This window comes from Nomascus leucogenys, chromosome 19 (assembly GCF_006542625.1).
Source record: "Nomascus leucogenys isolate Asia chromosome 19, Asia_NLE_v1, whole genome shotgun sequence".
Classification (NCBI taxonomy): Eukaryota; Metazoa; Chordata; class Mammalia; order Primates; family Hylobatidae; genus Nomascus; species Nomascus leucogenys.
The window spans coordinates 9,485,206-9,512,082 of record NC_044399.1 but is presented as its reverse complement, the minus strand read 5'-3'; the positions used below and the strand labels follow the sequence as shown (position 1 = coordinate 9,512,082).

The window sequence follows — 26,877 nt, the reverse complement described above, 5'->3', positions numbered from 1 at the left end:
AGGTGCTCATTGAGGCAGCATCATCTCAGTGCTTGGGAAAATGAAAGAGCCTAGCTAGGAAAAACCACTAATAGCCTTCAATGGTTCTCTGCAGTTTGAAGGCAGGAATCCAAATTCTCAAGGCCTTCCAAAATCCAGCTCCAAATGCCCATTCTTGTTCACATCTCCTTTACAGGCACTTCCAAACTTTGGGGATCTTCATTTTCTCTGCCCCTGAATTTTAAAATACCCTTTCCCCCATCGTCTACTGACATACATTTCCCTTATGGATAAAGACCCAGCACCAACGGATACACCCTTTCTCATCACCATCCCCTCATCTGCCCAAAGGGAATCCCTCACGCTCTCAGCTGTGTCCACCTCACTCTATGTACAGCTCCATTTTACCACTTACCAAGTTGGACTAAGTAGCTTTTTCCTTCCCTCAAACTCCCTGTGAGGACAGATGATATGGTTTGGCTGTGTCCCCACCCAAATCTCATCTTGAATCGTAGCTCCCATAACTGCCACGTGTTGAGGGAGGGACCCTGTGGGAGATAACTGAATCATGGGGGCGATTTCCCACATACTGTTCTCGTGGTAGTGGATAAGTCCCATGAGATCTGGCGGTTTTATAAGGGGAAACCCCTTTTGCTTGGCTCTCATTCTCTCTTGCCTGCCGCCATGTAGGATGTGGCTTTCGCCTTCCGCCATGATTGTGAGGCCTCCCCAGCCACATGGAACTGTGAGTCCATTAAATCTCTTTTTATTTATAAATTACCCAGTCTCGGGTATGTCTTCATCAGCAGCATGAAAATGGACTAATACAGCAGACTATGAGATTCTTTAGGGAAATGGCCACTTCTCTATACTCTCATCGCCTCAGTCAAGGTCATCACCTGAATCAAGGACAGGGAGGACGGAGCGAGAACCTTAACATTCACCTCTGTTTAACTCCTGTCCCTGTAACACTGCAGTTAGTAAATTCCCTAGGTCCCTTGAAGGCAGGGATGTTGTTCATTTTAAAAATTTCTTCCAGCTGGACGTGGTGGCTCATGCCTGTTAATCCCAGCACTTTGGGAGGCTGAGGCGGGCAGATCACTTGAGGCCAGGAATTTGAGACCAGCCTGGCCAACATGGTGAAACCCCGTCTCTAACAAAAATATAAAAAGTTAGCTGAGTGAGGTGGCGCATGCCTGTAATCCCAGCTACTTGGGAGGCTGAGGCACGAGAATTGCTTGATCCCCGGAGGTGGAGGTTGCAGTGAGCTGAGATCATGCCACTGCACTCCAGCCTGAGTGACAGAGCAAGACTTCGTCTGAAAAAAAAAAAATTTCTTCCAGTGTTTATTGTTATCTATTAGTACTGAATTAAATACTAGTAATGAGAGACAGAAAAACGATGGGCACACAAAATCTATATACAGTCTCCAAATCTTATTTCAACAAGTTTCAAATCCTCATAAAACTTTAAATACACAACAGTGCCCCCACCAAATAAACACAAACAATAAAAAGAGCTAATATAAAGTTACAGAAATTAAACATTTTCTTCCAACCTCTAGTAGAGGACCCCCTAAACAATAAAATGGCTACAAATCATGCAATTAAATGAAAAAGAGACAGATTGCTTAATATTAGGCAATTGCCAAATATTAGTGTCACTTCAGAATCTTAATCATGTATTCCTAAACATTTTCAGTAGCTTACCACAGTCTATGTGAAAAAGACAACATTCCTTAGCATTCAAGCTATTTATGTGACTCCAATCCACCTTTCCAGCCATACTTTGTACCACCTGTAACAGTATTTCCCAAATGTGAATACTATACATATCCTCTTTAAAAGGCAAAAGTTGTTTCACCCCTAAAAATATACCCAGATCTGAGTCTGAGAAATGCCACTCTATTCAAACAACTGCAAACTGTCCGATCACCCAGCACCCCAAGACCTCATGTGGCCTTTATCTGGCTTCAACCCCGAACCTGAGCGCACACCCTGGCACTGACGTCTCCTGGCAGCATTTGGCTGTGGTGGCATATGCAGGATATGCTTCTGACTAAAAAGTCTCATCACTGACTTGAAAACACATTACACAGCCTCAAAGAACCTCCAACCCCAAGACCCTTGGGGTCACAACATTACACAGCCTCAAAGAACCTCCAACCCCAAGACCCTTGGTCCACAGACCCCACGGATTGGAGACAAGCTCCTTGCGAGGGCACCCCAGGGCCTTCCTCTGCAGTCCCCACGGCTCCTGGCTCGAAGACATCAAAGGTCACAGCTCATTCTGGGCTCTGCATGCCGGCCTGGTTTCCACTATCCTTTAGGAACCCCCACCATCACCCCCCACCGAGGGTCACCTGAGAAGCGTGACGAATCTTCCTATTCCAAGTGAGGTTCCCTTCCTTCGTGTCACCTGCATCCCTACGCTTACTAGAGTGGAATCCTCCCACTGAGTTCTGAGTTTTGGGTCATGGATTACTCATCTTTCCATTCCAAGAGCATTTTGGCAGTGCCTGGCCAATTAAAAATACGTTTCCTGGACGAATGACCCACTTTCCTAAACTCCAGCCAAATAAAACTGCATGCTGCTGTGGTATTTGGGCTACATTTATACCATTCTTTGACCCTCAAAAACACCTATGAAATTGGTACTATTTTGGACCCATTTTATAGATGAGGAAACCAAGGCTTAGAGGTTAGGTAACTTGTTGTCCAAATCCACAAGTTATTTGTGTTTATTATTTTTTGTTTTTTTGTTTTTTGAGACAGAGTTTTTGTTCTTGTTGCCCAGGCTGGAGTGCAATGATGCAATCTCGGCTCACTGTAACCTCCAACTCCCGGGTTCAAGTGATTTTCCTGCCTCAGTCTCCCAAGTAGCTGAGATTACAGGCATGCATCACCACACTCAGCTAATTTTTTTTTGTTTGTTTGTATTTACTGAAGATGGAGTTTCACCACGTTGGTCAGGCTGGTCTCGAACTCCTGACCTCAGGTGATCCGCCCGTCTCAGCCTCCCGAAGTGCTGGGATTACAGGCAAGAGCCACTGTGCCTGGCCTGTGTTTATATCTTTCTTTTAAGCTGACTTGAACTCCTAGGTCATCTGGGTAGAATCCAAAATGCCAAGCAGGTTTTTACACATACTGAACAGTAAATATTTGCTGAATACTTAAATTGACTATTTATATTCCCTGAATTATTTCAGAAAAGATTATAGTATTTAGAGACTGCCTGAGATACACTGAGATATACAAGATAAGTGCCAGGGTAGAGATAAACCCACCTCACAGGCTATGACCTGGCTTTCTATTGTGTGTATTCACTTTTAGTTTTCAATTGCTATCTCCAGTGACTATCTTTCTGTTACAGAAGCTGCAGGTACCTAACAATTTTTATTTGATAAATACAGGTTTATCCCTTCATGGTGCATTTACACATGTGGTAATGTCCATGACTTCAGACTCCTCTGTGACTTAGGGCTGCAGAAGACAAGTCTGCAGCTCTTGCTTCTGCACTACACAGGCCTTAGAAGGTGAAAGCATCTCCTCAGACTAAGCTGTTCCAGCTGCCCCTTTTCCACTTACATTCACAACAGCGACTCTATGAGGGGAAAGATAAGGAAAAAGAAATAAGACCCAATCAAACATCTTTTGCAAAAATATTCTGCAGCTCCAGCAAAGACTTTGGGGATTCCCTCAGCTGAAAGTCCATTTCCCTGGAAATCTTAAAAGCATGTTTTTACCCTCACTTACAATATGGACCAGAATACAGAGTGTAATCTCCTCTGAGGTCAGGCTTTATGCTTCAGTCATTTTCTTATTCCTTTGCAGTGCTTGCATAGAGAAGTGCAACGAACAATTCACTCAATGAATGGATGTATAGTTCGGGAAGCTGACTCCCTGCAACATGATTTCCTAAGCCAGTTCTTCCACAGGGTAGCAACAGAGTGATCACCTTGCATAGAATTTCCTGGATGTTAGAAAACAGTCAAATTGGTCAATAATGAGAGAGAGAGAAAAAAAAAATACTTTGAGGAAGTGTTTTGCTTTTGTGAATCAGAGGATGATCCACAGCAGGCTTCTGGAAGCACCAGCCCGTAGAGCTGAGAGTGCCTGCTGGCCCACGTCAGTATCGCGTGCTGTCATGTGTGTATTATCACACCCAACTAAAAAGCTTCAAGTGAGTTCTAACTGCCTGGTAAATATATCAAGAAAATATCTGTTAGAAGGAAGAAAAAAGTAATGTAGGTTGATTTAACTGTGGAAGATGCTTCAGAAAGTTGGTCACCGAAAAAAGTTTTACATTCCCAAAATGCACTTATCCTCACTGCCTACCCTAAAAACATTCACCTTTCAGAGAATATCACACAGCACGCAGTCTCTGGCTTTCAATATCTTTGAACTCAAGAGACAGTGTCAAGCTGCAACTGAGCCTCAGGCTTTGAAGATACAGATGGCAAAAGACACACAGTTAAACAGGTGACAAAGCCAAGGCCAGGACCCAAGTCTCCTGACTCCAATCTCAAGGCTCTTTTCTCAAAACCACACTGCGACAGTGACAGATAGAGAGCCAGAGAAGCACCCTGTGGAAAAATTGTTTGGTGAAGCTGACGAACTTAGAGAAAAGGGCGAACCCCCAACGGTTCTGAGCAGGTTGTTTTTTGGTCATGAGGCATGAAATTAAAGGTCTCTACATTTCGAACCAAATGCTAGGCTGTTCCAAACTTCCTATTTGACTTCACATAAGTCATGAGTCTAGCTGGTGACGTGGCTCCAAGAGACAGCAGCAGCGGTTGTGGACACCGGCCCAGTTGCCTCTGAGAGTCTTTATCATTTTAACCCATCTCTGTATTTATTTAAATTCAACTTAGTCAAATGCCAACAGAGTATCATTTCAGAAAGTAACCTATCTACTAAACTGAATGTAGAAACCCTAGGGAAATTTCTAATTTAATTCTCTAAATCAGTCAAAAAGATTGCTCTAAGACAGTTCATAGAAATCTAACAACCAAAATTAAAATGTGAGGCCCATAATGTAGTTTATTCTAACTCCGAATCCAACAGCACCAAAGAGAATGAAATCACCATTTCCTAAGACATTTATATACAGTTATAGAATTCAACTGAAGCCGGTAGAGTGGGAAATAGTTTAAACCAACAAATCAAAGTCGAATTAGCCAGGAACATTTTACTAAGTATGACGTGGCAGACAATCATCATAGCATTCCTTCCCCAACCCAAAATAAACAAACAAACACTGATGACCTTCCTTCTGTCTGGGCCTTGTGGTCCCCTGCTAGTCCTCCATGTGTGCGGGCTCCATTAATTCATGAGGCCCAAGAAGGTACTGGGGACTGAGTCACAGACTCGGAAGCAGAACCCAGTCCCACCGAGAGAACCCCAGCACGCCTGCTCTGATGGTGGGAGGAGACCAGCCTCTCCCAGGGCAGAATGCTACCCCCAAGAAATAAAAGACTTCCAGCAGCAGCCAGCATTTGTGTTATTTCTCAGACTATCCAATCACCATCAAGGGAAAAGAAAAAGAATTGGCAGGAGGCGGGCAGGGAGGACAGGGTTGTGGGAATAGAGAGGCACTAACTTGAAATCTTCCCACATCTATGTGGGGCGTTTCCCTGAAGAAAAACAAGGACAAGTCAGCAGCCTGGCTGTTGCCTCAGCACCGCCTTCCCACACCGCCCACATGTGGGCTTGGTTTCTGTGGAGTGCAGGGAGCCAGGGAAAAAGTCACAGAGATAAAAAGAGAGACAGAAAAAAAACCACTCTGGAGGTACCTGCACACTGTTCTCCCCTGTGTCACGGTCCTGTAAGCAGGAGCTGGTGAACCTAAGGACACTTGGCATATACAGTGATTTGGCACCTGTTGTCTCAAATAAGTTCAATGTTTGCTCTGAAATATGTAGAACTGGATGCAGGTGTGACACAAGGCACACAGGCCACATTCCATCCTCACCAGGCACGGAACAGGGCAGGCAAGCCCATGGGCCAGAAAGGAAGATCTGGTGGGCAGGCTGCCTTCCAATCAGAAGTTCTCTTTCATTTACAAGGAAAAGCTAAAAGCAAAATCCCTAAGTGAATGTAGGGAGTGCCCTGTATTTACTAAAGGATTGAGGGTCTTGTGTGCAGAAGAGCTCCACATAAAAGAAATCTGAACTCCAAGGCCCCATGCTGCCTTGAAATTGCTATGCTGGGTAAGTTCAGTTACTACTAATAATGTCAGGTCACAGTCAAGCTCTCTGCTTTAGTTTCCAAGTAGCAAAAGTGGTCGAAAAGACAGAAAGAAAGCTACCACCGATAGAATTTCCAGGAAGGACCTAGGAGAAGGAGGGTTAAGGTGACAAGCTGTCAAAAAAGTTCTATAGAGGAGTCCATTGTTTCTTGACAGTGGCAGGGTGGAGAAAGGGGAAAAATTTGACCAAAAAAAAAAAAGAAAAAGGAATTCAAGTGACAGCCCAGATACAGGCTACATAGACATGGGTGCTTGAAACCCGTTTCACAAGATGCAAGTTTCACTACCAAACTAAAGCTTTCTTCAGCTGCCAAGTCCCTCCCTGGTCCAGAGACAGCTTCCGCTTGGCCGTTACCCTCCGGCCTGCGTGATGACAAACGTACGCTTCTGTTACCTGTGGATTCCAAGTTCTACTGTGGTTCGATGTACTTATTTTACATCTGCATGGAACGTGTTTTCAAGACAAAGTCCAACAGACTTAGCTTTAAAAAAATTAGAAGTTTCTGGGAAAAATCATCCTCACAATCAACCCCAGAACAGCAGCTTTGTCAAAGCAAAATGTCCAGTTGCTAAATACTTTATTCTGTATCAGCTAATTAAAGGCATTCTCTACAAATTTCCAATCAAGGAGCTTTTCTTGTTATTTCCAATACTGGTCAAGCTACAACTCTAAAATTCCCTATAAAGGAATGTGACTATCGCGATTCTGGTACAAGAGCATTTCATTTTTTATTTTAATAGATATGTATTGTTAAACTGCATAAGAGAAAACCCCTGGGATCAAACGAATCTCAATTCAGATGCCTCCACGGCTGTACCTTGAGTTTTCCTTGGGGTCTAGGGATAGAAATGCATGAATAATCCAGCTCAGTCTAGTTAGCTTCGTGATCTGCCTAGACACTAAAAGCCTCTTCTCCTTCATTTTAAAAGTAACAGTGCTTCCTGACATCTTTTTCTATTTAGGCCAGGGAGTATGCCCTTTAGTTTTAAATCTCCTGTCTTCATTTAATTGCAATTGCAAGTAGGATGTTTGACTCACTTCTCTCCCCCCTCCTTCCTCCCATCACACTGGAAATTCAAAGTTGTGAAACAAACCAAACCTGTCCCTGCCTAATGGAACCAAACGTGGCAACACCTTATTTTAATGGCACACTTGATGGGTGCTTCACTAGAATGGAATTCTTATAAATGCAAGCAATATGTTCAGTTCAAACAAACTAAAAATTACTCCCACAATGAATTCTAAATATTATGCTTAGACAAAACAACAAACTTATTAAACTCATAAACCTGCATCCCACAAGCAGAAAGATTGACGTTCAGGTTACCAGGATGGTTACACCCCTCTTTTACAGAATGGACTCTACAAGCCTCAATAATCCCTCACCAGGAACTCCATCAGCTTTCGCTGAGACAAGGAGACAAAACAGAGAGATACCGATTTCCCATCCAAACACAGGCTCCCTCATGGAAAAGCTTCTTGGTACTTAGCTGGGCTCCAAATTCTACTTTAATCCTCTTTCCTTTGTAACATGAGCCTTTCCATGACATAAACCATCTGGCTCTGAAGGACAACCCTTCCAAAGGCCTCGGAGTTCCTTCTTATAGTTGATAGTTTATAATTAAAAGCACAGCGGCCTCTGATCTGACAGAGTTTTCTTCCCCCAGGGAACAAGGCACTCTGATTTTGTCCTGTCTCTGACTGCCCCTTCCCCTTCTCCACAGGCTGAGACACCACACTGAAGGGAAAAAATGGACGGGGACTGAACTGGGAAGAGACAAAAGTATGTTGAAATTGGCTCTGGCACACCCAGAGATAAGATCACGCCATCAAGAAAAAGACGCAGTTCCATCTGTCTGCGAGCAACCTGCTCACAAACTGGGACAAAGAGCTTCCTTCCGAAGGTTTGATAAAGACTTTCCAAAGCAACCAAGTTCCAAAAACAGCTCTTCAGGAGAAATGCCCAAATCTCCAGGGTGTTTTAGCATGGAACGCACAACACAGTAAAACCAAGTCAGACTCTACATCTATCTACTTCTCTGACGCCACTTATTCCAGCGGGAGCTTGGCGCGTGTCTGGCAGAAAGTTCTTGCTGTTACTATTTTTAAAATTAAATGTGTGAATGAAAGCTACAACACAATTCACCTTACAGTGTAAGGATTTAGATGTTACCACTGGAAAAACCTCTTATTTTATATTCCCAGGATTCATTACATCCTTTAAAAGTGTGCTTACTATTCATGAAGGTCATACCTATGCACAGATGATCAGAGAAATCCTGCAATTTCCTTTGACCGCAGCTGTTTTCCCATCTGCCATACTGGGTAGCTGACTCTATCAAAGGTGTCCCTACACCACCCCTAGACATCCCCTCCTTTAGTGCCTGCTGGTTCACAGGCCTCCCTCAGAGCTGGCTGGCCCAGTTTTCACCGGATTCCAGTACAGCAGCTTTTTAGTTTGTAATTTCTCCTCTGTGCTTAAATGTTACTCATCCAACTCAAACGTTATAATATAATCCAACATAAATTATTTCCTACTAGCAAAAGTGCTCTTATTTATATTAGTGAGTCCATAATGTTGCTCTATTAATAGTAATACCTACATTTTTAGGTAATCTTCCCTGTCAAGAATGTTTTCTATCCATTTGAAGGTCTAGAGTTTAGCTTCCTCAGAAGGCCTGATTTGGATAACCAAGCACCAAGCACGTAATAGCATAGAGTACTGGGTGCTTTTTACGGGTGCTGGGCAGGCAGCCATGCCCCACTATGGACATAGGTGAGGCACCTTAGCACAGCACCTAGCATATAACAGGCACTCAAAGAAGTTAATTCTCTCTCCCGAACTTCTTTTTCCTCTGTTTATTTTAGATCTTCAGGCTTCGAGAGGCCCTTGCTTCTTATCACTCAGCAAATCTCAATGCTGTTGTAGACTCTTAAGATTTACAACTCAGGCAAGAAATTACACTCTAGGCCAAGATGCGCAGCCCATTCAGCTCAGCCTATTCTAAACTCGCTTGGTTTGGAAAATACTGAAATTGTCGCAGAACAAATAGCCCCAATTTATAAATTGTGTTCCCAAAGTTCATTTTTAAAGTGGGATAAAAACATTTTTCCTAAGAAAACATGATGTCATATTTAAGATCTCAGGCTGTCCCCACAAATGGGGACACTTATGCCACTATCTACCTGGCCTGTGGAACTAGTGCCAGGAGCCTAGATCCAGCCCACGCCTTGTCCACAGCAGGCTCTCGCATATGTGCTGGGCTCAGTTCTGAATTCCTGCAAAGCTGCACCGCTGGCTCCAGAGAAAATGTTGATCCAGCCGAGTTTGTGTATATCTTTCTCCCACCTTGCTGTACGCACCCCTCCCCTCAGCTCCTAGGCCTCTCTTCTGCAGGAGAACAGTGCCCTCATCTTGTCCTGCAAATCCTAAACTTCAGCATCTTACCAGAGCTCCATCTTTTAATGCTTCAAAGGCAATTGCTTCTTCTCTCTGCAAAAATTTCCTCAAGCAGCTAATCTCAGCTGTGCATCAGGAAGAAAACTGATTATTTCACAATGAAATGTGAATGCCTGATGGCCTTTAACCTGTCCAGAGACCTCTGACTCTTAACTACCCAAACAAATCTAATTTTGTGGGAGGACAATAAAAGGAATGAAATACATCTACACAGCAGACAAATCCCACTAAGGGCCTGTTCCTGAGACATTTCTGCTTTTCGAAAAGCAACTTCCTTCTCTTCCACCACTTTGAAAATGAACAAATTTTCACAAGTTCCAAAACTTCCAAAAGTTTCCATGACAATGGCAGACATATGTTTATGGTGATGAACGGAGTGCACACAGGGGCAGTGTAAGATGGGTCCTAGCTTCGTCAGTGTTTTTCCCAAAGTGGAATGTAAGCCAAAGCATTCACGATTCAACCCAAAACATCCTCAAACTATCATCATTTCCAAACAGAGAAGCAAAAGCTACAGGTAAGATTCAGATGTTGACACTGGGCCAGATTTTCAGTTTTACTCATCCTGGCATGGCCAAAAGGGTAAATTAGAGATGACTAAAAGGGGAGGGGAGGAAATGCCACATAGCTCCAATAAACCCTTATGTTTTTGAGGGAGAAAGAACTGGAAATCATATTAACAAATACCACAAAAATATGTACAATTATTATGTGCCAAGTATAAATCTTAAAATTAAAAAAAGAAATCAACAAATGCATCCTAAATGAGAACAAGAAAATGGGCAAAGAAAGTAGATATTTTCAGAAAATAGTAAAAAAAAAAAAAAAAAACCAACTCTACAGGATTCTGCGTGTACACTTGTTCGCTCTTGCTGCCTTGAGGCATTAATTACTTTAAGAATAAAAACAGAAAACATCGAGTTGGCCAGGGAAAGCAAAAAACCTCGATACTTAATTAGAACACACGCTTGAAGATGCTGCCTGATATTAGCTTCAAAAGACAGCAGCCTCATTAAGAAATGGCACAACACCCTTCTGGCGGCAGGCAAGGGCTTAAAATCACGTCAGTGCTAGGGGTCTGAAAGGGGAAATGAAACTGAATTTACCTACATTAATTAGCAATGCTATTAAGGCTACTTAAGCCACTCCTCCAACAATATTTCTAATACAAATATGCTGCAGGCCTTCAGAATAAAACAAGCCATTATCCCTACCCGTCATCTTGGCTTTCATTACTCCCACCCCAAAGAGTGACACATCAAACAAACAAAGCGCCCTGCCCATGCGCTGGGCCTTTCGGCCAAGATCTCCAAGCCTCTGACAAGCGCTTATTAATCCTGACAACACCCAACGAAGAAGAGCTGGCCACTCTAACCTCGTGACTCTCCTGGGGGATCAAGGGGAAAGGACTGAGCTAGTGAACTGAGGGACGAACCCAAGGTCATGGATACGTTGGAAAAGGGAACTCGGGACTTATGGGCTCTTTATCACCTCCTCCACAATTTCTCAGTGAGGCCCCAATGGCAAACAGCAAGTAACACTCCAGTTTGCTTTAAGAATAGAAGCATCCTGGGGCACAAGGCCAACACTTTTTATAGGCTGTTCGTAGTAGCCAGTGGACTGAGTCCTATTATGATATTTAATTTCAAAACAACTGTAACAACAATTATATAAAATGGAAAGTTTATCTATTTATTGCTTAGCCAAGCAACAAACTCTGGACTATGCAGCCACCTGACAATTGTATGTGATTGAGGTGGTTGGCAGGAAAACTCTTCTAAAGCCACAATCACCTAAGCTTCCTCACTGCCTGGTGGGCCCAACTGCCTAGAGTCTGCAGTCTGAAAGGCACATGTTTGTCTTGGACATGATGACAACGATAAGAAAGAAAAGCAATTATAATACAAGCAGAACATGGCTCTCAAGACCCAGTCACATGATTTTCGAAAGCATTCTGGGGCAGGATAAAATGAAACCCTAATAGTCAGCACCTAATACAGTGTCTTATTCTAAAACTTACTAAAATTCTTATTGAATAAATGAAAGAAAAAGTAAAAAAGAGACTGAAAAAGGAGAAGAAGATGAACATCACTTCTTTCTACCAGGTCTCTGAGAGAATGCTATACCTATTATTGTAAGGAAAACTAAAGATCAGTCTTCTGTTAACAACTGTCTGAAAAATCACCTATGTTTCTATTGAGTTTTTTTTTTCTTTTTTGGGGGGGAACAGGGTCTCACTCTGTCACCCAGGCTGGAGCGCAGTGGCATGATCTCAGCTCACTGTAACCCCCGTCTCCCGGGTTCAAGCGATTCTCCTGCCTCAACCTCCAGTGTAGCTGGGATTAGAGGCGTGTGCCACCATGCCTGGCTACTTTTTGTATTTTTAGTAGAGACAGGGTTTTACCATGTTGGCCAGGCTGGTCTCAAACTCCTGGCCTCAAGTGATTCACCCGCCACAGTCTCCCAAAGTGCTGGGATTACAAGTGTGAGCCACCATTTCTGGCCTCTAGTTTCTTGAGCTCCCAATTTTTAAAGTAATCTAAAGAAAGAAAGAAATACAGGAACTCTAATAATTGAGTGAAGAGAAGGATCACACTCACAGGGAAGAAGGCAGGGGAAAGGCAGAAAGGACTTAAGAATATGCTGAATTTTTCTTAAAGGGCACAAAAACTCCCATTAGAGTCACCCAGATAGAGTAACTCTAGCCAATTAGAGTTACTCCATCTGAACTGGAGGCAATTCTTCAATGGGAAGAGCCCAAGACAGAAGAATCTTAACAAGGAGTCATATTTACAAGGTGATGATATGAAACAGAGTACTACTAATAATCACTTATATTTAAGAGCCTTTCTCAAAGCCACTCCAACAGTTTGATGGACATTGTTTCATTACTCCTTATACCTCCTTGAACAGAGGGAGGAGACAGGTATCACCTCCACTGTGCAAATGAGGAAATGAGGCAAAGCAAATGAGGAGTCAGACTCAAGGCTGAACAGGCAGGAGGTGGCAGAGTGCCACTTAATCTCAATGTTTCACACACTGGACTCCACGCAAAGGATGACAACAAAAATGATCTGTTTTGGAGGAGGGGAGAATAGAAAGCAGAGAGGATAGTCTCGTAACACCTGAGAATGAAAACACATAAAACTGGAAAAAAAAAAATCAGTTGTCAAATCATTAAATTCCTCCCATTTCTCAAATGGCTGGACATAAGGCGCCCAGACCTCACCACCCACCTTTGCTTCATCGTTGATGTCCCACGTGAAGGAAATGGCGTTATACGCAATCTCCTCGATGTTACTGATAGTGTTGAAGCTTTCTTTATAGTCAGCTATAGGAAGCAGTGGAAGAGAAAATGAAAACTCATGAGTTTTAGTTTCAACATGGGATCCCAGCAGTTCAAAATAAGATCTAGTTTGTAACATTATCACCTCTGGACAACTTAAATTAACATTTTGTTTGGTTAGAAGAAGTTCAAAATATGAAGAAAAAGAATTACAGAGTTTTTGTAATAGAGGCAAGCTTAGACATATTTAATTCAATCTCATTATGTCACAATTAGAAAATTTAGGTCTAAAAAGTTTAAATAACAGTCCCAAGGTCACAAAACTACTCTGTAGAACCAAAATTAGAACTGCGTTCTCATTCTCCTGAAAAGGCAACAAGAGCATTACAAAAGGTAAAGAAAAAAAGTAACACTAATATTAAACAGCCATCTGTGATACAGACAATGGTTTTACAAGAAAATTACATACATGGCAAGAATAGAGGTCTGTGTAACGCTACTTCAGTAAATACAGATTTGCACAGGTTTGCCACTACAGCTCACAGATAGGTTACACAGTTTAGCACATGACTAGAGAAGACTGTTAGGCAACTGCACAGCAGCAGTATCATTTTTTACTTATTTTCTTTTACTTGTTTTTTTCTCTACCTCCATCATCTCCAAATAATAATCAGAATCTTTTAAAGAAGATATTACCCCTTAAAGCAATTGCAGACTGAACAGTGGGGACATTCTCAGATTAGCCAGCTACATGGCTTCTGGCCCTAGTGTCCTGTGGAAAGCCACCACGTGGGCACATGTCCCATTACTGCATGGGAGGAATGGTGAGAACACTGGTTCCAGGAGGCCGAGGACAGTGTTTGGAACAGATCAGTAGCTGGCATAAAAATTCAAATGCTTTCGGCAGGAAGCTGATCACTGCCAAAAATAATTGGATTTAGAAAACTGGATGGCTGCACCTCTGGGAATAAAAGCGGGCTCTTGAGCTGCTTACCTATGTCAATGCATCTTTGTTTAGCAGTGTGCTGCCGGGAGTGCCAGTACTTCCAATGCCTTAACTGATCTTCTCTGCTTTTGTCTTCAGCAAAAACCACCATGATCACACTCTGTGAAAGAGAATCCATTACAACATAAAGACACTAAAGGGTGAGTATGTTTTGGAAAACGTATTTAGTACTATATTTTACAGTGAAGGCTTAAAGCTGCAATTTCAGGCAGTCATTCAGAGCTGCTTCAGACCTGGAAATGTTAGGCTCTGACTAGCTTTCCTAGAGAACAGGACTAAGAGCAGAACTTACTCGAACTTTGCTGATGGGATGATGGATTCCTTCATTGCTGCTCACCTCCTTTAAGGTGATGGGATAGAACTGGCCTTTGTTCAGGTATGTCATGGTACTGTCTCCCGGCTTCTGTCGAAGTGATTTTGAAGCTTCTAGGGTATATTCAAAGTTGTTCCTAAAGGACAAAAAAAGTCACAGGTCTCTAAATCTACTCTCGTGGAAACTTGCTATACATCATATTATAAATAGCATTTGCTATCTTTTTCATTTAAAGAAAATCTGAAACAAAAGTACTCAGCAGCTAAAAATTCTCAAGTCTCTCAGATGTGGAAGTACAAATTGCCGATTAAAAATTCTATGATGTTATGGATGTCACTAATCGGACATCCTGAGTTTGAGAGCTCAAGATATTAAAGATACTGATAGGTGGAAAGGACTTTGGAAGGAACTTCTCACAAGACATGCTGCCAATCTGATATTTATCCAGCAGAGGTTTCAGACAGGTGGCTGGTGTTCCTCTGACTAAATTCCTTTTGGCCTATATAGCACCTTTTTGTTGTTTCTACTTGTAATTTAAATGTCTTTAATAGGCAGGCACTCCACAATTCTCGACATTACCTATTACCTAACACTACCACTCATATATGCCCCTAAAGTTACTTAAGAACCTTCCCAGGCCACGGCTCAGCAGATTACACCTATTTTTGTAACTAAAGTTTTATTAGCACATAGCCACATCATGTGTTTACATATTACCTACGGCTGCTTTTGCACAACGGCAGACTGGGGTAGTTGCAAAAACATACAGAGGTTGTATGGCCCACAAAGCCTGAAATATTTACTCGCTGACTCTTTACAGAAAAAGTTAGCTGACCCCTATCCTAAACCCTAAAGGTATTTCCGTTTGGGATTCCTGCATCTTGAGGCGGATCTATAAGGGAAGTCTCAATTCCCATAAAATCTTAGACACTTTTAAAACTGTAAAATATAACACATGTAAAAAACACATAAAACAAAATATGAGTTCCTAATTAACGTGGAAAATATTCATATTCCCAGAGTGAGATACAATTTTGTGAGGTCAAAAGAAAGTTGTCAGCTCAGAAAAAAGTTGACTTCATTTATTTTATCATTAGTGAGGCTGATTTAAAAAAAAAAAGCTTTTATCACTTGATATTACTCCTAAATTCTCACCTAATTATATATTTTTGGTAACAGAAAGGACCTCAGAGACCTAATTTAATCCCCTCATCTCTCCTATTAGATTCCATTCTACTACCATCACATAAAGAATCCAAAAGAAAGAAAAAGCACCAACACCAAGAATTAAGGAAACTTGAAACATAGTTCAAAGAGTTCAAAATTAAAAGCACTGAAGCAGATGTCCTCTACCCAAGACCGTACCACAGTAAAAGTAGTAAGATAAGGGGAAAGCCTGCTAAAGCCACCTTTGATTTATCAAGTTAACAAGAAAGGAATAAGTTATAAAAGCTGCAAATTAAAAATCAAATTAAAAGACATCTATTACCCAGAAACACTGTCAAAAACATAGTCCTCTGAATTCATGCCAGGCATCCGCAGACTGAGATCCGAGGGGAAGAAAACCTGAAATATCAATGTGATAAGCCACAACTATTTAACTGGTTATCATGGTTACTAACGACCAAGCTCTGGCACTGCATAAAAGTATGTGGCTTACAGCAACCCACTATCCTTTCCATATTTATTTTTGAATAAAAATTTTGATTCTACAAATATTTAAAAAATTAAAACGGAGAAAAATCCACTTTTACATGCCACTCAAGTAAATTACAACAAGCTGTGTAGGTACTCCCACTAAGTGCTTCTGACTCAGGACCCCCTTTTCTGTCTTTCACACACATCCCAACTCTGTTCAAACACTAGGATCTGCAACCAAAATTTCATGACTTTTAAAAGTCACCCTATCATTATACCAAGTTAAGACACAGCATCAAGGTCACACCACAGCTGAAGAGATGTGGTGCATTTTCTCAGGAAAGGCTAAGATTCTGCCCCTAACTCCATACGCAGAGATGGATGCTCTTTACCCCACCAAGTCACTAAGGATGGTTTCTAACACCTTTAGTGGCTAACTTTTAGCTGAGTGAGGTATTCATCACCATAAAACCCCCAGAACTATTTGGAATTAATTTGTAAACTTCACACAATGCATTTGTGCTCTCCCTGACTATATTACCAACCAAGAAACACCAAGCAAAGACATAATAACTCATTTTATATGAGCTCCAGGGAGCTTGTTTGGCACTGGGAGAAGTGCTGAAAACAGACTATGAGAGTCTACCTGTGGTCAACAGAAGATTATATATGGGGTTCTCTTTCTTCAGCAAATCCCTTAGCTGAAATCATAATTGTTAACTCAGCTGCTGGTAAGATTAGCCTTGCACCCTTGATAATAACTTCTGGTTGTATAGGTTTAGTTTACAAATTATACCCATGGGCCTTTTCTCTTAAAAAAAAAAAAATCTTTTATTCCTAATCCATTCATTTCAGGCTGAGTTTCACGCTTACATAACAAGGAAAAGGTGGAACCCAATACTTATATAAACACACAGGCGTCTTAGGAAGATGTTTTTATTTCCTTACCTCCTGAACGCCTTCCTTGAAGGTTTCTGAGAAGGTCGAGTCTGGAGTTCGCCTTTGAGCATTTGGGGCTTGAGCACCAGAGCTGAACTGGTCAGTGCTGAGGTTCCGATCGAAAACCACCACCCTCTCAGTGGGCTCAGGATGATACACTGCTGGGGGGATTCCCACAGCGAAGCCATGCGGCTGGGTTTCTGTCTTGATGGAGTGGGTAGGCATTGTTGCTATGGAGACAGTGACTGTCGTATCTGGAGCTGTCAGATGGCCTCTCTTATCAATGCCCAGCTGGTTGCCATGGGGAAGGACAATGTTAAACGGCACATTTTTCAGTACTTGCACTCTGTTTTCTCCAGCAGAGATGAGGGGCTGCTCTGTCACAATTGGTATGCTGTTTCTTTAAGAAAAGAAAACTGCTTTCAAACGCAATGCTGATGTAGTTCTTTGACAATTTTTATTTTCCTAATGGCATTGGGCTGTTGGGTCCTGTGCAATAACAATACACTTGACAGAATAAACAGAAAACATCAAAACTACCCATTACTAGATAAAGGGAAAAAGGCTTTATGGTTATTGGTCAAATAAAATCCAAACATACTAAGTAAAATTTCATTTGAAATATAAGGACTCAGAGCTCTCCTCTAACAAGCTGTACTTTCCATAATCCCAAAAACAATTACTATGTTTTACTAGAAACCTGAAGCTATGTGATCTGATCAACTGGGGTCACAGCATAGATGCCAGGGTCAAATTGCATGGGTTCAAGTTCTGTGTCACCTGAGCAAGTTACTTCATCTCTTAGTAACTGAATCCTCATCTGTAAAATGGGGACAATAATGGCATCCATTCTCATCAGGTTGAGATGAGATGATACACTAAAAGGTGTATAATAATGCCTGACACGCAGTCTTCAAGAAGTATGAGCTATTATTACTTGGTCACCACTTTTCCTATCACCTATGCTATTTGGCTTTCTCCTTTTTTTTTTTTTATTTTTTTGAGACAGAGTCTTGCCCTTATGGCCCAGGTTGGTGTGCAATGGCGTGATCTGGGCTCATTGCAACCTCTGCCTCCCGGGTTCAAGCGATTCTCCCGCCTCAGCCTCCCGAGTAGCTGGGATTACAGGCACGCGCCACCACACTCCGCTAATTTTTGTATTTTTAGTAGAGATGGGGTTTTACTATGTTGGCCAGGCTGGTCTCGAACTCCTGACCTCAGGTGATCCACCCGCCTCAGCCTCCCAAAGCGCTGGGATTACAGGCGTGAGCCACTGCGCCAGGCCTGGCTTTCTCTTTCACCCAAGAAAACCTATTGTTACATTATATCAGTAGACACATCTGCTTTTTATAAAATTAAATTTTGGTTTGATAAATAATTTGAGCAATACAAGATGATTTCCAGTGGGTAAAATGAATGAATTTTCAAAGCCCCCAGAAATCATATAGGCTGAAGCTTTAAGAAACAGGCAAATTGAGAATTCTGTACATTTCAAGATCAATAAAACTGTTTGAACCCTGAACCATAAATTCACTCCCAGGAATTTATCCTAAAACGGAAAAAGTCTAGAAAGTTGTTCCTTAAGGCTTCATAATAGTGAAAACTAGATATAGCAGCAATTATAAGGATATTTACAGTTTGCTTCAGAATGTTCCAGCAAAAATAAATAAAATAAAAACATGAATTAATCTCAAAGTTGAAGAAGAGGGAAGAACAGATCAAATAAGAAGAAGTGTGTTGATAACTGTTGAGGCTGGTCATGGATACATGTGGGCTTATACTGTTTCTCTATTTTTATTATGTTTGAAAATGCCCATAATGAAAAGTAAAAATAAAAGCCACAAATCCTCTTCCAAAGGATAATTATGAAGATTAAAACACAGAGAAAATGTTTATGAAACAAACTAAGTAGAAGAAAGTATACTACCAAATCCTATCTGTGAACACAACTACGGCTACATAAAATTTGCATACACATCAAAACAATGAATAAAGCAATCATCAGGATAATGGGATACTGGGTGATGATCATTCTTCCTTTAAATACGTTTTATTCCTTGATTGATAATAAAACACAAGACAATTTAAAAGGTGCCTTTTTAAAGTTTTTCATGGCTAGCCAAACGTTAATTAAATTTTCTGAAAGTTTTAATCTAAAATATTTCACAAATAATTTCGACAGGAATTTGAATACAATTTAACTTGCTTCATTCAATTTTACTCAGGCAGTTGTTCAAGAGTCATTGGTGCTTAATTTTTTTAATGGACCACTGCCACATCCTTCTAAAGAAAACCTCAAAAACAAATAAGCAAATACTGAAGTTATTACTAAAACTATCCCTTTGGAGGAGGAGAAAGTTAGTGCTTTCATCCTAGAAAAGGCAACTACTACACCCAAAGAAAAAAGGAACTTTTCAGGGCAACAGAGGCAAATCAGTGATGAAATCTGAATTTAGATAGTAAGAGTCCAACTTACCTATCTCTTTCACTAGTGGTTGTTCATTTAAACAAACTCCCATTTTGCTGTTACAGAAACGTGGCATTTCCCCCTGCACTCTTTATGCTGTTATGCACTGAATGTTACCTTTTGCTGTGATCTGGCTCGGAGTGCTCCACCTCTGGCTTTGCTGTTGATGACCTTCTCTCTCTTGGAACCTGATATTAGCACACATGAAAAGAATTTAGCTCTTATCCAGTGAAGTACAGTTTACCCAAAGATACAGCCTTTTATTTTTCAGTAAATTCAATCATTCATTTATCTACTGGTTGCCTAGCAAACACCAGGCTATGGGGACACACAAAAAATAATATCTGCCCTCAATGAGCTTAAAATCTAGTCACCCATCTGGTTGATACGTAAAAAGCAACTGTTATTGAGATGCCAAATAAATTCAGGGCATGATAAATTTATTTTGTCATGGAGTTTGGGTCTCATCTCTTAAAAAAAAAATACCTCCGCTGGCCAAAGCTGGTGGCTCATGTCTGTAATCCCAGCCCCTTCGGGAGGCCGAGGTGGGAGGATTGTTTGAGCCCAGGAGTTCAAGACCAGCCTGGGCAATATAGTGAAACTCATTTCTACAAAAAAATTTTAAAAATTAGCCAGGCATGGTAGCATGTGCCTGTAGTCTCAGCTACACAAGAAAGACTGCGGTGAGAAGATCGCTTCAGCCCGGAGGCAGAGGTTACAGTGAGCAGAGATTGCGCCACTGCACTCCGGCCTGGGCGACAGAGCAAGACCCTTCCTGACTCAAAAAAAAAAAGAAAAAAAGAAATACCTCTGCCCTGGTTTTACTCGTTTATCTACACAACATTAGAGAAGAAGCTACTGAAAACACAACGGAGCTCTTCCAACTTTCTCAGTGCGCTTTCCTACCACCCTCCATTCAGATCAAATGCAAAGGCAGAAGGAACAGCCATGTTAACCGTTCATTTCTTCTAAGATCCAAATGAGGGCTTCATATGATCACTGTCTTTAGACACACTGGGATTCATACGTCCATCACCCAAAGGACAAGTCTAACTCAGTGTTCTATTCCTTTTTTGGTTCTTTTCTTTGCAAGGGAAGTGAAAAGTAGGCAAACGTTAGTAAGTGTCCTGTAGAAACAACTCAACTGAGATTTAACCCCACTGCGCACTCCAAAATGGCTAAGGTGCTTAAAAATGGCTTTCAGAGTGAAAATTCTATTCCTGCATCCTTGTTTTCACCATTAAAGACAAAACACTGCTGGCCAGGCGCAGTGGCTCACACCTGTAATCCCAGCACTTTGGGAGGCCGAGGCGGGTGGATCATGAGGTCAAGAGATCGAGACCATCCTGGCCAACATGGTGAAACCCCATCTCTACTAAAAACACAAAAAATTAGCTGGGCGTGGTGGCGCACGCCTGTAGTCCCAGCTACTCGGGAGGCTGAGGCAGGAGAATTGCTTGAACCCAGGAGGCAGAGGTTGCAGTGACTTGAGACTGCACCACTGTACTCCAGCCTGGGCGACAGAGCGAGCCTCTGTATCAAAAAAAAAAAAAAAAATACTGCTTCATGTATTAACAATATGCTTCTTAAGCTTTATCAAAATTATTATGTAATAATGACTGATGCTTATACAGCCAACGACCTGAAACAAATAATTCAGTTTATCTGAAAAAGAAAATAGGCCAGGCACAGTGGCTCATGTCCATAATCCTAACACTTTGGGAGGCTAAGGCAGGAAGACTACCTGAGGCCAGGAATTTGAGACCAGCCTGGGCAACATAGTGAGACTCCATCTCTACAAAAAATTTTAAAATTAGCCAGGCATGACCTGTAATCCTAGTTACTCAGGAAGCTGAGGCAGGAGAATCAGTCACCCCCAGGAGGTTGAGGTTGTAGTGAGCTATGATTGCACCACCACACTCCAGCGTGGGCAAGAGGGAGACTCTGCTTCTATTAAAAAAAAAAAAAAAAGAAGAAGAAGAAGAAGAAGAAGAAATTTACACCTATCACAAGAAGTCTGACAAATAAGTACCACTAAAATTGTCACCCTTCATGGACAGACATGAGGATTTATATGCTTATGAGACACAGGAGTAGTATACCTAGTGTTATTACATGGGTCTTTCTGGCACGAAACTTGTACCAACAAGTTTCTCCCATTCTCAAAAGTTTCAGTTAAAAATATGTAACTTCATAATTAATGTTTTAGGAACTTAATTTATAGTAAGTCAATAAAACAAGCTGTAAGAACAGATATATAATAATTTCCACTTCAAAGGAACTCTTCATGGCTATGTTTCCCTGGTAAGGGTTTCTTCTAGCATCATTAGTTATTACACAAGTTTCTGCTCATATTCAGAGACAAAAGAGCTTACCTCAATCCCTCAGCCCCAACTTAGTTAGACACATGGCCTCATACTAGGAAATAATCACCCTATTTGTTTTTTTTTTTTGAGACAGGGTCTGTCTCTGTCACCCAGGCTGGAGTGTGGTGGTATGGCATGATCTCAGCTCACTGCAGCCTCCAACTCCCAGGCTTAAGTGATCCCCCCACCTCAGCCTCCTAAGTAGCTGAGACTATAGGCATGTGTACTAACTGGCTAATTGCTGTATTTATTTATTTATTTATTTTTGGTAGAGACGGGGTCTCATCATGTTGCTCAGGCTAATCACCCTCATTTTAATAATAAAGTTATCTCCTAGGCTTCTTTCACCTCTGTATTTCTTATATTAAGGAAAGAATACAGTGCCAGAATGTAGCCAATGGCTAGCAACTGGCGATTGTGGGTAAAGGTATTCAGGAATTAATTATCCTCTTATTTTAAGTTTTATGTAGGTTTGAAAGTTTTTAAAACAAAAAGCAAAAATAAACTGTAAAAAATATACACTATATTCATGAGAAGACACTGTCATTGAGAAGCTTCTGGTAATCCCAAACAGATCCTGTTTTTATACAGGTACTGATGACAACACAATGATTACACAAGTTAGTCACACAGAGTGACAATGAGATAAAGGCCCCGTGGCAAAGCTGTGCTTCAACTCAGTCTGCTGTTTTAAGTAGCACCCTGAAGACGTAGCTACCCCTAAATGTGTGTTCCTGGTCAGAGGGAATAATGGAGAGGTGAATCCAGAAGGAGAGCGGTATGCACGCTGCATTAGAAAGACAGTGGCCTCAGCCATGGACCAGACTAGGGCCCCAGATGCGCACATCCTAGTTGTGACCTCTGAGTGAGGAGTCGCACACAGGCTGGTAACGTGTCTGGCATAATAGTGGCAGCTGGTGTTATCAGGACAATGATGATGAGACAAATCAGTAGTGTCATTTCCAGATAATGAAAACCATGTAAAATTCCATGCAGAGTATAGATTATATTTAATTAAGATGACTCCAAATCTCTAGAAACAGGCAACAAAACATATCCTGATGTTGGAACTGGACAGTCCTAGACTAGAGAATATGATTTCAAAGGCTCTGTAGTATCATTTAGGGAAAGGAAATCATCCTGACTACGCAGGAATAAAGGTGAAAGGTAAATGAGCCCTGCCCACTTTCCATGGCACTAAGAACCACCTTCAGTGAGATGCTCAAACCCAAGAAGGCACATCTAGCATCTTCTTTTATGATAGCTTCACCTTCTGGATAGAGCCACAGCAGCTGACTGCTTTGCATGTTTTAAAAACAACCCTTTGATTCTACAATCACAGATTTTTAGCTTTGAACCACAGTAAGTCAAAGTACTCATTAAACTATTTATAGTCACTACAGAAGCAACTTGCATGGCATTCTACCAGCAAATGACTGTTTTATATGCTGCTGAATCAAGTGCATTGGAGACTGCTGTTAAGGGTTTTAAAGGCAGGCAGACCCACCTTGTAGTAGTCATAGAGCAGGCCCAGTGCAGCGGCGCTGTCTTCGTCTCCATTGATGCTCATCATCGCTTTGGTCGCTGCAGTGAGAGGGTTTTCCAGGAAGGATTTCCAGGCCTCATCCTCACTAGTGTAGGACCGCCGCTGTGGATAAAGTGCTTCATTCTGAAGAACCAACACTGGCCGTTTGCTTCAGAGAAATAAAAAAAAAAAAAAAAAAAAAACACATACTTTTCTACTTCAAGGCATCACAAGCTACCAAGCTAATTCCTTGACATTCCTATAAAATAGCCTATTGTTTCATCAATGACCCTAGGGAGTCAAATTAAGACAAGACCAGAAGACAAACCACGTAAGTGCAGACCAATGGGTCCCACAGTAAGACATAAAGTATCTAGGCAGCCAGAGAACTGGCAGTTCACCTACACGTGGAACCCAGGGTATACTATTTAGCAAAAAAGCAAAACAAAACCATCCCCGAGAAAATGCCAGGCTATTCAAATACTTTCCATAAACAAACACGAGGACACAGTAAGGAAAAGAGAATATTTGTTCTCTTCCAACAAACAATCAGGACTGTCCACTCTTGAGAAGAGCATGTGCCATTCATTACACTGCTGTATGTTATTCCCTCTTTCTACTGTGGCTGCCATGCCTTAAAAATTCCTACCTGAACACAGTGGGGAGGGGAGAAGCAGCAGAAAGAAAAAGCGATACTTCACGCAATCCTCCGGGGTATATGAGAAAGCCAGAATATTCTACTGATTACCAGCAGATTGAGCATGGAATGTGGCCAAAGGGGACTGTAAATCAATAAAGAGGCATAATTTTCTGGTATGGGAGTTAACTGTTTATCTTAGAGATAAACACTTAAGAATATCCAACAATAAACGAAGCCACTGAACAAAAAGATTTAAAAAAAAAAATAGGTGGGAAAATCTGGCTTTTAAAAAATCTTTACTAGTTTTCCACACTGCACAAGAACTGTTTCATTTTAACACTGTAGTTTGGTGGGAAAAATCCAAAAAAATCAATGGCGATCTTAGTGAAACCTTATAGAAGATTTAATTTAAAAGATTAAAGCAAACATTACTAATTCCATAAACTTGAAATGTAAACAGTCTCAACAACTGTTTGGTTGGTACTATTTAATAAGTCAATAAAGAGAAAAAAATGGAACACTGACTCTAGCAAAACAAAGCAGTTTATTTTCAAGGAGAAAAATAAATTTTAAATGTTTGGAACTCCTCTGAATTATTACAATTCTAACAAGCAAATTAAAGGACTGGCTCTCATTGCAACACACAAATGAAATATGTAAATGGCCTAAAGGTGACCTACCTATTTTAAAAGTGAATGTAGAAAGACTGATTATCTTTTCGAGTAATCAACAAAGGTTAGGGTTTGGGAGTCACCCAGGGCCTTTAAGAACAGATACAGATTTAGAAAAAGGAGAACATCTTCAAAAGAGGGGGAAAAAAATCCAACAAGGTATCCTCAGTCAAAATGAAGTGTTATTTGAAAGCCAATGTTTTTACTCACGTTTTGGCATAAATGTTACATTTGGTAAGAAAGTCCTGAGGTGGTATACTATTTTAACACAAAACAAACATGAAAGGCTGTTCAAAGCGAGCAGATCATTTGTCTAAAAATGGAGAAGATTGCTTTACACAAATCTCAACTTTGAAGAAAATAAAGAAATATACAAAGTGGCATTCCCTGAGCCATCAGGACCAGAGTACAACAGCTACTGAATGGCTGGTGCCATGGACTGATTTACTGGTGTACTGCTAAGCTATAATAGCGTAATAGCTACTTCCGAAGACTATGACAGCACTTGGCTGTTCAATTCCCTTAATGCTAGTTTTCAACTTCCCTTCTTCTCCCACCCACATCCCAAATTTGTACAAGCAATAGAAAATAGAGAAATGGCTTTATGTTTGGAATCACCCTGAAGGTGTTTCATATTTCCAAAGCCTGCCTAAGGCCAAAATGTTAGCTTTGGAAATTTTGCCTTATCTAAACTATACATCAAGAAATAAACACAAAACCAGTTGCCTTCCTTAGTCTACTTTCTCATGACAGTCAGGAAGTAGGCTTCAGTCGCTGAAGGCTCATCATCACTTTCAGGTGAGCCTTAAACTCTGCGTCGGCGATCTCTCAGACTTCAGAAATATGTTTCAGGCAATAATTTAACTGCATATTCTACAACACAAGAGTAATTCATTTAAGATGCTCCATACAAAACATCTATCTCATCCAGAAAAAGAACACACTGACAAAAACCGATCCTTCACAAATAACTAAGAAACTGGGAGGGGTACCTGTCTGCCTTAAACTTACTGATCTGAAATATACTGACTGGCCTGGTGCGATTTCCCTTTTTTTTTTTTTTTAAGTAAGTTTTTAAAAATTTTAGAACAATTTTATATTTTCAGAAAAGCTGCGAAGAAAATACAGAAATCTCCCCCTCCCAGTTAATCCCCCATGCCTTATTACATTACCACCTTACATTTGTCGAAATACGCTTTTAAATCACAAACTCTAAAAAGCATATTAGCTTGTACAGTACTTTCTCGTTTAACATCCGGATTTCAAAGTTTCATCCTCTTGATTCTCTCGAGCACTAAAAACACGGTAATCTGTAATTACCATCAATGATGCAAGTGGCAAAATAACTCCTTACAGCCGTTTTCCCACTTATACCGCCAGCGAGTGAAAAGAAAACGCCCAGACATCGGGGCACTTCAACATTTCCCTACATTTCTGTTTTGGAAGTTCCAGCAGGTCGCCGAGTGACGAGCCTGAGACCACAGATTACCTGGAGAAGTCCACCTGTCCTGACGCGGCGCGAGCCCTACCGGGCTCCCGAGGCCGACTGGGCAGGAAAGGGGGACGGGGAGGCCCGGGGGCGTTGGCTGTGCCCCGACCTCGCGCCGCACCCGATCGCGCCGGGGACCCGGACCCCAAGGTGCGCGCCCGAGGGGACCCAACCTCGCCGGGGAGGAGGGGAGGAGGGTGGCCCCTCCGGTGTCGAGTTTCCCCGAGGACAGGGTCTCTCCTCCGAGGCTCCGACCGAACAAAGAGCCGGGCAGGGCTAAGGGGCAGAGGCCGTGGCGGCGCGGGGTGGACAGCGGCGTGCAGTGGACAGCGGCCCCCGGCCCGCGCCCCGCGCCCGCCCGCCCGCGCGGCCTCGGGTCTGCGCCCGGCTCTCTCGCTGCAGGTGCGGCCCCTCAGCACGGCCCCCCCGCGGCGGCCGGACTCCTGCGCCTCACTCACTTGTCGTACTCCTGTGTCATCGCGCCCGCTCGCCGCTGCCGGGCCGCAGAACTGGACTTTCGGGTTGGGACAGTACACCCGATCCGGGGGGAGGAGGCGGCGGCGGCTGCGGGTCCGGAGCGGCGGCCCCGACGGGTTGGGTTCGCTTTTCTCGCTCTGAGCCGGCTCCGCGCGGGCTGCGCGCACTGGGCGCCGGGCTCGGCCACTCATTGGCTGGCGATGCGCCGGCTGGGGGCGGGGCCTTGGGGCTGGGAGGCCGGTCACGCCTCCTGATTGGTCGGCGGGAGGGGCGCCGGGGCGGGGCTGACGGGGTCGAGCGGCGCGGGGCGAGGGGCGGGAGCCGCGCGTTCCGCGAGGTTGCGCCTGGGGCTGCGCGCCCGGCTCGCGGCC

At 42.3% G+C, this 26,877-nt stretch overlaps 1 protein-coding gene across 2 annotated transcripts in view; it reads right to left on the bottom strand.

Moving 5' to 3' along the window:
- The window catches only part of GRHL1 (grainyhead like transcription factor 1), a 51,610-nt gene extending 24,965 nt beyond the window's left edge, over nt 1-26,645 (bottom strand). The window contains exons 1-8 of one of the 2 annotated variants that reach the window (XM_012497517.1): nt 26,488-26,645; nt 23,212-23,398; nt 19,348-19,526; nt 16,881-17,271; nt 15,784-15,860; nt 14,274-14,430; nt 13,970-14,081; nt 12,926-13,020 (exon numbers count right to left, since the gene is read on the bottom strand). In XM_012497517.1, coding sequence (XP_012352971.1) covers nt 12,926-13,020; nt 13,970-14,081; nt 14,274-14,430; nt 15,784-15,860; nt 16,881-17,096 — 657 coding nt within the window. In that variant the 5' untranslated portion in view covers nt 17,097-17,271; nt 19,348-19,526; nt 23,212-23,398; nt 26,488-26,645. The remainder of the gene's footprint in view (nt 1-12,925; nt 13,021-13,969; nt 14,082-14,273; nt 14,431-15,783; nt 15,861-16,880; nt 17,272-19,347; nt 19,527-23,211; nt 23,399-26,487) is intronic. The other variant, XM_003272722.3, reaches the window with a different exon arrangement.
- Nucleotides 26,646-26,877: the final 232 nt, after the last annotated feature.